The 12,020-nt window shown below is 51.4% G+C and overlaps 3 protein-coding genes across 3 annotated transcripts; 2 read left to right on the top strand and 1 right to left on the bottom strand.

Moving 5' to 3' along the window:
- Window positions 1-440: 440 nt before the first annotated feature.
- Window positions 441-2,585, bottom strand: ACHE_60388S (cyclin family protein; the record flags this gene model as incomplete). Its single annotated transcript, XM_043281557.1, has 3 exons — window positions 441-1,229; window positions 1,289-2,380; window positions 2,574-2,585. 3 exons carry the CDS (start codon window positions 2,583-2,585, stop codon window positions 441-443), a joined length of 1,893 nt encoding a protein of 630 aa, XP_043139024.1.
- A 3,784-nt stretch (window positions 2,586-6,369) lies between these two features.
- Window positions 6,370-8,440, top strand: ACHE_60387A (putative C6 finger domain protein; the record flags this gene model as incomplete). Its single annotated transcript, XM_043281556.1, has 2 exons — window positions 6,370-7,113; window positions 7,175-8,440. 2 exons carry the CDS (start codon window positions 6,370-6,372, stop codon window positions 8,438-8,440), a joined length of 2,010 nt encoding a protein of 669 aa, XP_043139023.1.
- A 1,067-nt stretch (window positions 8,441-9,507) lies between these two features.
- Window positions 9,508-11,367, top strand: ACHE_60386A (putative DNA-directed RNA polymerase III RPC4; the record flags this gene model as incomplete). Its single annotated transcript, XM_043281555.1, has 1 exon — window positions 9,508-11,367. The coding sequence occupies one exon, from the start codon at window positions 9,508-9,510 to the stop codon at window positions 11,365-11,367; it is 1,860 nt and encodes a 619-aa protein (XP_043139022.1).
- Between the last annotated feature and the right edge of the window lie 653 nt (window positions 11,368-12,020).

Here is a 12,020-nt window from a genome sequence, read left to right as displayed (position 1 = left end):
ACAAAAATTCCACCCATGGAAACAATACAGAATCTGATTCACTGTCCCGCCATGAGATTCCTTGTGCCTTCATGATGCAAATTCGAAGCAGGCATTAACAGATGTAGCCGAAACATGCAGCCGCAAATTGAGTAAAGTGAGGTTAGAGACGGCATACTGCAGGGAAGTAATATTCAAACTAGCCAAAGTCGCGTGTTCTTCGTGTCTTCTTTATCAAGTCGAGCCAGCCGATCAAAGGTAAAGGTAATTCATTTGCTCACTTGCGAGTCGCCAGATGATGCCGTAAAAAGCCGACTGATACAGGCAGGAAGCGCAGAGTTAGAAACGAAAATCATCGGTAGGCTGGGTAGAAAAATGAAAGGGGTATCAAAATTTAAACAAAGAAAAGAGGTATTAAGAAATAAGAAAGGAAATAAACCAGCCACAGGCATGACACACTCCTAATAGTGTGCGGCGCCAAAAAACCTGTTGCGCTTGTGGACGGAACTGTCTCTCGATACTTGGGGAAGGCGAAAGTACTGCATTTCCGCCTGAACGAAGAGAGATGCTCGCTTGTATCGTTTGTCCGCATACTTTTCGAAGATGAAGGCATGATGCCCGCCAGGGTTCTCACAGCACTCCAACAGCACGGAGACGAGAGGTAGAAGCTGAGAATAGGTATAACCAGAGTAATGTATATGAGCTGCAGACCAGTCACCCTTGCCAAGCATCAACCGCGCTAGACAATGAGCACCTGCAGCGAGGAAGCTTGGAGGGCTGCTGACAAACCGCTCATCCATAATGGTGAGTTCCAAGAAGTACTTGGCCATAGTGCGCGTTTCCAAGTCGTAGTCGTCGGCCTTGCTGATTCTTCGCAGAAAACTCATAGGGCCAGGCCATCCCAGCTCAAACCGCAGGACGTACAGCATCAAACGCTCGGCTTCGAGAATCCTCTCTGCGGAATAACGTTGCTCGACCATGAAGACAACCTCCCAGACAGATGGGCAGTTGATTTCTTCGTACTTGGCCGCGATGAACAACGCGGTTGCACCCACGAGCTGGATTCTGTCCAACGAGATGATTTTGTTGGATAGGAAACGATCGACGTAATTGACACACAAGTAGAGGGTTTCCGGAAGGAGCCCAAAGCGATGGTGGACCTGCACCAGCCAATCCATGAGAATAGATCGCATCGACCATTGAATTTCAACCTGATAGTCCATGTAATGAGCGTTCGGAAGCATTTTGAGCTGTCGAAACGATTAGCAAGGGCGCACAGGTATATGACTCATTTGAAGAAAGTGCTTACCTCTTGTTCCTTCATAAAGTCGAAGATTTCGTCGCTATACTCAGCAACCATGCTAGTATCCCAGAACTCGTCTTCAACATCCTCCTCCGGGCGGGTGGCGTCGACAATCTCCTTTGCCAGGGCCAATTCCCGTCTTACTTGTTGATTGTACTTGGGGAAAAGTACAGCAGTTATTCCACCGGTAGTGTTGTCTCCCCGGGAGCGATAGGAGCGCGCAGTAACATATCCATCATCCTCCTCATTCTCGTCCTCTTCGTCATTCCAATATTCCTCTTGTTCCTGCTCATTCTCCGTTGGAGGCACTGAATGGGGATGACTGTGCACGACTGCATAAGAATCATGACCCTTGGACTCTACGAGCTCTTGTGCCTTGCAATCGTTTTCGTCAGCTGTAGAAGAGGTTTCCACTTCAGCGTTAATTGCATCTGATTTCATGACGGCACAATCGTCGGTATCATAGTGTTGGTGCAGATTCTCTGGTGGCTCTTGTGCCGTGTTATCTTCCTCCTCCTTGTCGTCGAGTGACAGTGCGGTTGACGGACGCGAAACGTCCTCTGTATTCACGTTCGACGCGTCGGGTTTGGTTTCCTTGGATGCAGTAACTTCGTCTTTGGTTTCATTCATTGACTGGGCGGAGTCTTTGAATATGGCAGTTCCTCGTTTGTTCAGCATCTTGCGGGTGTTGGCAGTCTGCTGCGGTAGGGTTGTCTGTTTACCAGCTGGTTCAAGGGACTTCTGTTGAGCCTTGGACTGGTTGAAGACACCCTTCAAGTTCGACACGGACATAGGACGCTGAGGCGGCTGGGCCAGCACATTAGACTTCCTCTCGGGGATCTTGACTGTGGGCTTTGCAGCGCCTTTGGTGATCTGCTTCTTGCCCGCCAAAGCGACGCCATCGCGACTTCCGTGGACCGGGTTAGCGGTATTGCTGACGTCCCCAAACGCAGCGCGACGCGGGCCATTATTCTTAGGTGCGCCATCCTGAAAAGTTCCAGCGAGAGCAGTGGCGGATTTGTTTCGCTGGTGAACCGTTTTGTTGGCCGTGAAGGCCATCGGGGCGTTCTCGTCGCCGCGAACGCGAATACGTTGTGGCTGTAGTTTCAGAACAAACATGTCAGCTTCACGTGCTTGATCCTGGCATATCGAAAACGTGACAAGATCAAGGGAATGACTCCAGTCACTTGGGGAAATGCGCGTCGATTGTGGTTGAGCCATGGTAAGCATCACCCAACCATACACAAGGCAATCGACCGTCGGATATCCAAAAAAGGGAGAGATCACGTACCTTTGCGTCCATATTGAAGATGGGTCCAGCAGAATATGTCTGAAAACGGTGGACACCTGCCTGGCTGCGAAAGGCGACTTGCTTTTTCTCTCGTTAAACCAAATAAACAACGGCCGCGCCAGGAAGAATCAGACGAGAATTCGATTCAATTGAAGCCCAGCACCATAAAACACCAAGCCCGAAGGGAGAGTGGGATGGAATGAAGTAAGAACGAGTCGATGAAGACGAGACCTGCTCAAGGGGTGTTTATTATGGTTGCCATCGGGGCCTTCATCTCTGAATGAATGCAGCTGCTTCCCTTACTTTTTGCCTTCTTACCGCTTTCGTTACCGTAAACAACGGCCGCGCTAAGCTGCTTCGGGCGTTGCCGTGGCATGCTTATGTCACCCGTCCTGATCGGGAATTGTTTGCAGTGTTTGTGCGATTGAAGCCAAATGACGTCACGCGGCGCGTCTTCCGTCGGCACTTCCCAGAGCCATCGAAGCGGTTAACACCACTACAGCGAGACAAAAACATCGCAAAAATTGGTTTCAGATGCGCTGTGAGGATGCGATTTGATCTTTTTCTTTTTTCCCCGATTATTGTCGCAAAAAGGTGATGAGAATGGAGTTGAACCAAAACCCGCTTCGGACGCGCGGGATCACACGCGATCAACGCCAATTAAACACGAAAACACGTGACCCACGACGGCCGCTTTTCGCCGTCAAGACCGGAGCAAACGCCATATCACAAAGTCGACATTGGATGGTAAATGAGATCTCCCCAGAAAGGGTTCGAGACTAAAAGTCCATTGGCAAATCAATTGCTGGTCAGAGATGGTCTGCGACGAGACTATTGACTCCGTTCCTTGTTTTCTTCGACTCTCGCTCGCTGTCTGCTGGTCTCCGTTTGCACCCGTCATCGCAAGGCAACCACACGCTTTTTGCTCTTTCTGAGTGGGACGCCGGATGTTAGCGGTTGTCCATCATGGGTCGCATTGGCTTGTCCTTTGGGCGGATAAATTGAGAAGAAGAAAAGAAAAAAGAGGGAACCCCCTTCGTTTGGGTTCACTTTATGCTTTTCATTAAATATCTCAAATTCTTTTGAAGAAAAAGAAAGAAAATTTACATTACAACTGCCCTGCGCAGGAAAGGTGTCGCATTTCATTCCATCCAATTCGAAGATGCGCAAAGTTTCGGTGTGTGTGTTGTCTGTCTCCAGTCCGGCGACCACTCATGATGATTCCTCGGAAGACGAGGCGACGGTAGTGAACTATGATGAGGACGGACCAATTCTGCAACACACCAAATTTCCCGGCTATACAAGCAAAAATCATTCTACTCCATACCCTGTACTGTACTGCTACTTGTTCGCGGAAGTTGTGAATCAATGACCTTTTGCGACGAGCAGTCCTGCCTGCTCCTGTCTGACTGGTTGCAATGCACGCAAGATACCCCCCCCCACCGCAAAACAAAGCAGGGCGGACTTTAATTGATCGGATGGACTGCCAGCTGTTCAATGGAGGGGCGTTTGATTCTTTTGCTTCGGCTTTTACCTTTCTCCGCAGGCACCTTGTCGCGTTATCTTGCTCCCTTGCGACCAGTCTCGAGTCGCCACTCACTTGATGGATTATCTGTCGCAATCGCTCATTTTCCGTATTTTGTGCTTTACCGGGACATATCTGGAGATTTCTATGATCATAACGAGGACCCGGGAGATATTCGCCGGGGCTCGGTGTTCTGTGTGGGATTTCCCACCCCCGCCCCAATAGGTAGATCGCACAAGTACCAGAGCATGTCACTTTGTGCCCAAAAGATATTGCGCATCCTTGCGCATGTACGGAGGGAAACTACGAGTCAGTTGATTAGCTATTTAATAGTCAGTTTCCGGGTATCTGCCTCTCTGCCTGCCTGTTGTCCATCGTGGCCGAGGAGGGGTAACAGAAAGCGACCAAGAGTCTGGACGCAGATCATCGAAACGAAGGCCGCATCGGGCGCTGTCGCAAACTTGTGCAGTGGCCATTGAGCCCATGGAAAGTCATCAGGATGATTTTCCCGATAGAAAAGCACTGTCCATTTCATAATTAGAGAAATAGAGAATGTAGCTTCTCCCGTAGGCTCTTTCATCGCATCCCCGGAAATCAAATGGGCGAGATTCGGAGTCCCGCAAACAATCGGTCTGGGAAGACATATCTCTTTTTCGTTATTATCTAGCTACAGGATTTGTTCTCGAATTAACAGGGTGATTCGCATGACTGCTCCTATTTCAACCCGCACTGGGGTTCAATAATTGGCCTTGGTTTCTCGCATGGGACGTTGGGCGCCATTCGACGTGGCCGCGCTGGATCCAAACCCGTCCGTCGCAGCCACTCATGCACCCATGAATTTGTGGGTTCTGCTGCTATCTGCTGGAGAGGAGAAACAAGGGAATGAGAGGGGATTCGAATGAAATGCAGAATTCGCAAAGAAGTGTCCAAGGGTGGTCTGCTTCATTTGCGCCAACTCGAGCATCGCCGATCCGCAATCATGGACTGGAGATATTTCCCTCCTCTCCAGGGCGCTCAATGTGTGTAGAATTCACATAGAAACTAAATTCGCATAATGTAAAACGGCTTTCTCATCTAACAAGCCCAAAATTACTGAGCAGTAGGCCGTAGACCAGGATGCGCATCCGATTTGCGACCAGATGGATTCCGGCGCAAATGCGACAAAGACAGCCCGATGCAGTAATTCGAGTTCTGGTCGAGAAAGAGACTGTTGGATTCGCAGGCTTTAATTTGTTCATTTGGATAATATTACAACCAGCGACTCGTTGGCACTTACTTTTAGAGTAGGTGCGACCATTTATCGGCCATTTCTGTTGTCTTCTTCCCTCGCTCTCTTCCTCATCCTTTCTCACCACCAAACATCAACGCAATCGATTTCTCCAATATCTCTACATTCTACAAAAGCAATTATCTGGTAAGTAGAACTATTTCATCCTTTTTATATCCAATGCAATTTAGATGGTTGTTTTTCTTTTGTCCCCCTGAACTTGTCGCTTCGGCTCTGACCACCTGCTGTGATGCCACCGCTGACATATAATATAAACCCATTTCCCAGCGCTTCGTCTTTCTTCCCTCTTCCTCCCACCCCTCAACAACCAACCTCGACACAGTCGCCCATCAACAGTTCATTGCTATTCTTCTCCGAGTCTATCTTCGATGAGTGCGACTGGGAACTCCTAGACTGGGTTTGTTATTAGGTGCGTATTCGCTCACTGCTGTTCCGTCATCTCCCACTCCCACTACCACCCACCAACACACTCTGGCACAACGCACACCACTTGTCTGCGTCGGATTTGACCATTCATCATCCCGTATTCTTCCTGTGCTTCTTCTCATCCATCTGGCTGATGGATTGATTGCCTTTGGAACCGATTGTGCTAACTTGTGGTCGTCGCTCTTCGCCCCAGGTCCTCTCTCAAGCCAATTTTTCCCTTTCTGGTCGCTTCTCCCGGCTGTAGCGACCCCCCCTCGTGCCAGAACCCGTCCCCCTTTCTACCATCGAATATCTTCAAGAGAATAATCGCGGGTGGTCTAACTACCCTTCAGTGTGCTTTCTGGTTTCTTTTTGTGGTAGGTAGGATTGGATTAACCCTCTTCCCTGCCCTCCCGCTCAGCCGTCGGGTTCCTTTCCCACGCACACAACATACCACTCATACCCATCCATACATCCATATATACTACAGAACAAACTTAATTAACGCTTTTCCTCTCTACATAGCAGTTAAACTGTGGTCGTTAATACCTCGTCCGGACCGTCCTCCCTCCTTAACGATGCAAACTGCTCAGTACGGACGGCCTCAGGAATCTACTTCCTATGTCGCCGCTTCGGCAGAGCAGATCCAAACGACACCCGTACCTAAAAACGTCGCCTTTGAGCTGCTTCTTGATGAAGAGTCCAAGGTTCGAGCACGGATACCCATGCGAGTGCAGATCTATCCACATGACACTACCGACTCCATCGTGACAACCGTTAAGAACTTCTATGGGATCTACGACAAGCAAGCCAGCGGTGTTAGCTTTGAGGATGAGAATGGCATCACTCTCATCGCCAGGTATGAGAATTTGAGAAATAACATGACGGTCTACGTTCGGGTGATCCCCGCCCAGGCATATGGCGAAGGCTATAGTGAGCGCTTCTATGGCTCCTATCCCATCGAGGCCCGTAAACGCCCTAGTCTGGGGGAGCCTTTTCAGATGCCTGCCATGCCATCTACGCATGTAGACCATGCCCAACCACCATCCCGTCCCACTTCGAGGCTGGCCAGGAAGCGCAGCACGTCGCCTTCATCCCGGAGTCGTCGTAGCGCTTCCCAGAACAAGCACTCTAAGGCGGGGGCCAAAAGCAGAAATCCCACCAACGGCGTCCAAGACGATTATGATGACGATAATACTGATAGCGAGGATGGCTACGGGTCTGCCAATGGTACCAAAAAGGAGATATTTGCCAGTTCCGACATCAGTATGGAGAACATCCTCCATGACGGTCGTCGGAAACGGCCAAAATTTGACAGTTCGGTGGGTTTCATGGCGATCTTCTCTTCTTCCATCGCATCCTCTAACCATACGTATATTATAGGAATTGCCCTTGTTCGCTCCCCCTCAGGTGCCTCTAACTACATCTACCTCCTCGATCTCACCGCAGCGTCAGTCGATCGGCCAAGAGGGAGCTGGTTCGCCCTTCGCTCGTCCCACCCAGCGGCCCTATACATACCCACCCTTGCCATCGCCACAGAGCTATGGCCATAATGAACAGGCATACAGTTCTCGAAATGCGTATGCTACTCCCATGGTCCAGGAACATGGCCATCGCCTGCGCGACCGGACCACTACACAATCGTCGGGGCAATTTAGCAATGGCCGGACCAACGGGCCTGGCATCCTACCCACCCCAGACCCCACGATTGCCAGCTGTATCTCTGATGAAGATGTCGCAATGCAGTTGATTCGTCTGGGCGATGCGTCCAACTTCTCCCATGGCCGCACATCCACGTCAACTTTGGACGATGCCTTCAGCGGCGCAGCGGATGCTGCTTCCTCTACAGGCGCGACCAGCGACGGGGAAGACTTTAGCGAAGACGATGACGAACTCCCCGCACGGTCGAGACAGCGGTTGGATTCGAGCCCAATGCTGCCTCCAGGCACCACTAAACGCACCCACAAGCGTCTGGACGACATCCTTCCCAGCTTTGACAGTTCGGATGCCAGCTGGGATGAGGATGACTATCGGAATGATGATCCCGCTGACAGTGTGATCAAGAGCGAGGTTGATGATGACGTCCCCAAGGCGAAAAAGGCCAAGACTCGTGCCATCAGCACGACCTCAAACAACAACAGCACCAAGTCTCGGGGATCCAAGTCGGCAACCGCGCGCCCCAAGAGCACCAAGGCTTCATCTACTGGCAACCCTCGCAAGAAGTCGTCATCGACTACCAACGGCATCCATAAGGCTAATATCGCCCCTATTACCACTACTGTCACCGCCTCTCCCGGGATGGTCAGTCCTGCCCCAACCCGCAAGACTTCGATGTCGTCGGTCAACTTCCAGCATCAGCTCGCTGCCGATGAGGAAGACTTGTCGACCAAGCCGCGCTGCCAGCGCTGCCGGAAGAGCAAGAAGGGTTGTGATCGCCAGCGCCCTTGCGGACGATGCAAGGATGCTGGTATTGGTATCGAAGGGTGCATCAGCGAGGACGAAGGGAATGGTCGCAAAGGCCGTTACGGTCGCCACATGGGCGTCCCGGTTAAGAAATCCATTGATTTCTCTGATACGAGCGAGACTCATACCGCCGTCGCTGCTGTTTCTGCCTCGATGGCAGACAAGAACAAGAAGCGAAAGCGGTAGAGAAGTCGCTGCCATAGGACTGACTGGATTTCATCGCGAGACACTTGCTGCATCTTCTTGTGATCATCGACGTCCCTCCTTTGCATTGCCATCTATCACATCGTTTTCTCTCCTTGAACATCTGGCATGGACCCTCCCTTCCTTCTCAAACCCTCCCGTTGATGGATCCTTGCCATCCACATTTAACACTGCGTCAAAAGTCCGACTTGCGGTTCTTCACTCCTTTCCTCCATCCACGTATCGCATCCAGCAGTCCTCGTCCCATTGCGCATTTGAGTTTACTTATTCATCGTTTACTCTAGCGATCGAATTGAGCGGGTTGTTTATCTGATTTTCTCTTTTGGCGTTTGAGATGTTACTCCTATCTACTGTTTACTTCTGCTGTCTACCCTCCACACTCGATCCTCTCCCCATACATACATGCACTCTTGATGAAAATGCGCTTAGCCCATGTCTGTGTTCCCCCTTTTTACATTGCAATCCAATTTCTTCCTGTTTTATATTTCACTGCCCAGTGATGAACTCTTATACTATAGCTCGAGTGAGGTAGCGACAGCAAGTAGGAAATATATATTGACATATGATTGAAGTTTGTGCATTTTCTAATTTACTAAGAACCTCATCGACTAGTGATTCTTTGTATTTGTGCCTAGAACATTACATAAAAGCATAACTTTTATTCATCTCTTAACACAACTTTTATCCAGATTTGCACTCTTTGCTCTTGTATGTTGTACCAAATCAGGCTTAGCCTAATTGCCCCGCAGTTGCATTTTCCGCCGTACACGCGCGTTTGCGCCTCTTTTATCCGCCGGATCCAGAGAAAAAGAAAATATGAGTCGACGGTCTTTGCAGCGACGTTGTCCGAGATTTTTTTTTTCTTTTTTTTGTTCTGAATTTCAATATCCCCTTCTCTTTAAATACCTGAATCTCTGACAGACGTCGTCAGAATAGCCTCACGGGATAGGGGTGATTCCGCAATCTGACCGATGCAGTCATAACTTTTTTTTTTCTCTCAAACGAGCACCGAATATCACCACACCACCACCACATCACACCATAACACCATGCCACCAAAAGCTGCACCCCGCAGAGGGGCAGCAAGTGCATCCTCCTCATCGCGCCCACAAACCGGAAACGCAAACCCATCCGCACCCAATGCCTCACGACCGACCCCCGCAGGCAGAACAACCGCCGGCGCAGCACAAACTCGCGCACCCGTCCAACGCCTCCAAACCCTCAACAAACGCACCCCGACAGGCAGCATAGCCCCCGCCGCCCGCTCCTCCGCAACGCCCGGACCCAGCGGCGTGCCGGGCGAGCCCGCGAAACCAACATTAAAGTACAAGCCGCGCGCCGTCGGCCGTCGAAGCAAAGAAGAGCGCGAGGCGATTGAGAAACTCGAAGCAGAGCGCCACCGCGAGAGACTTAAGGAAGCTGCTGCTATTCAGCGCGGACGGGGCGGTTCGCGCGGGGGACCGTTTGGGCGCGGACGAGGCGGTGGTGTTGGTGGTGCGGGGGTTGGGGGGCCGTTGGGAGCTGGAACCGGGGGTGGGGGGAGAAGGGGTAGGGGAGGACGGTTTGGGGGTGATGGGGGGAGGGGAGATTCGCGGGCGTCGTCGATGGGGCATCGGAGTCGGACGAGGTCTGTTATTGATATGGGGAGTGCGGCGGCTAGTCGGGATGTGTCGTCTGATGAGAGTGATTCCGGGATTCTGGTGGATATTGACCAGATCAACCTTGATAGTGATGAGGAGGGGTTTGTTGCTGATGATGAGCCGAAGAAGGGGAAGGGGAAGATGACGATGGCGGATGCAGATGTTGATGAGAGGGGGCTGCGGCCGATTCGGGTGGAGAGACATGAGCATGCGGAGCGGGTTGTCAGTGTGAACATGGAGTCTAGCTCGAGTAAATCGGCAGAGCTACGGGAGCAGGCTCAGGCGAAAGCCAAGGATGACGATGCCTTATTTGTGCCCCAGGAGGACCAGGTGGAAGAAGTGCGCGTGAAGGAGGAGCCTACGGACGACGGCGACCAGGTTATGAAGGATGTCCCTACCGCCGCGGCAGATGACACAGCTACGGACGCGGATGATGAATTCCTCCCGGCGCAAAAGGTCAAGGTACGACGGAACTTGAGCAAGGAACCGACGAGCAAAGAGGCGACACCGGCACCGGCACCAGCGCCGGCACCCACCAAAGATGCGAAGAGTTTGCTACGGACTAAAGAGGATATTGAGGAATACGAGCGCCACGAGCAGGATCTAGTGGCGATCAAGGATCTGCTGATCACGGAGCCCAAACCGCTCAAGGAGAAGGAGCCTCAACCGGGAGAACCTACCACTGTGGAGGGTGAAGGAGATAAGCCTGAGACGGCGGCGGAAGAAAAAGAGGGCGAGGAAGAGAAGCCAGAGGAAGAGGAGATTGACGATAAACTCTCCGGCCAGTTATTCCTCATGCAATTCCCTCCTATGACGCCTAATCTGGTTATCCCCTCTGCCACCACCGATGGTGAAGGCGAAGCACGCACCGAACCCACCACCACCACGAACCCAGAACCACAACCAACCGAACCCACCGTCAAACACGAAGACACCAACGACCCCGAAATCATCACCGACGACACCACCCAACCCCGCAAACTCGCCACCGCCAACGACCAACAACTCCCCGCCGGCCGTGTGGGCAAACTCAACGTCCATGCATCGGGCAAAGTCACATTGGACTGGGGCGGAATAAGCTTTGAGCTGGACAAAGCAACAGACGTAGACTTCTTGCAGGAGGCGCTTATCTTGTCGACGCCGCCGACTCAGGCGGGGATGACAGCGGAAGACATCAAGGCGTCGGAAGAGGAGGAGAAGAGAGTTTGGGCGATGGGGCAGTTGAGTGGGAAGTTTACGGTGACACCGGATTGGGCGAAGATACTATGATGGCATGATTGTACAGAGAATAGCGTAAATATGGAAATGAGGTGGTTGGACGTTGCATGGTTACGAATGCCAATGTATGTGCGGAGAAGCAGCGACCTGATATGTCACCTGTTGGTGACGCGGTTTCAGAATGTTGGACTTGTATACCGCATACTTGTACAGGAAGTAGTTCGTGCTCTACATACATACTGGCATACTAGTAGTAGTACGTGGTACGGTACCTGTCGATGAACCGCTGTATGTGCTTGTGCCAGCCGATCAGCTATATATAGCATCGATTCGAAACTCTCATAACAACCAGCCTTATTAATTCCACCAATCACCATCGGATCAGCCATATTTTATGCAGGTTTTCAGAAGTTACATCATCAGCCACAAAATACCGGGTTCAGTAAGAAAATGCCCTGGGCATTTTCCCTAAAGGGAAGCACCGAGGGTCGATGAGCCGTCTCTGATTGGGTCCAGCCACCGGATAAGCTTTGGCTCGCAGCCACGAGTCCCTGACACGGCACATTTCACCCAATCAGCATTCAGCAAATACAATGAAAGCCCACTCAGGGGCTTGTGTGGGTACGCTAGTCTCTGGCCTAAAACGGCTTAGTCCATGCGCTTCTGGCCTGTCAAATACTGCGCCAAGACCGGTGTCGTCCAAT

The sequence above is a fragment of the Aspergillus chevalieri genome, chromosome 6 (genome assembly GCF_016861735.1).
Source record: "Aspergillus chevalieri M1 DNA, chromosome 6, nearly complete sequence".
NCBI classification, from domain to species: Eukaryota; Fungi; Ascomycota; class Eurotiomycetes; order Eurotiales; family Aspergillaceae; genus Aspergillus; species Aspergillus chevalieri.
Note: the sequence above shows the minus strand (reverse complement) of the source record. Positions and strands in the feature narration are given on the sequence as shown.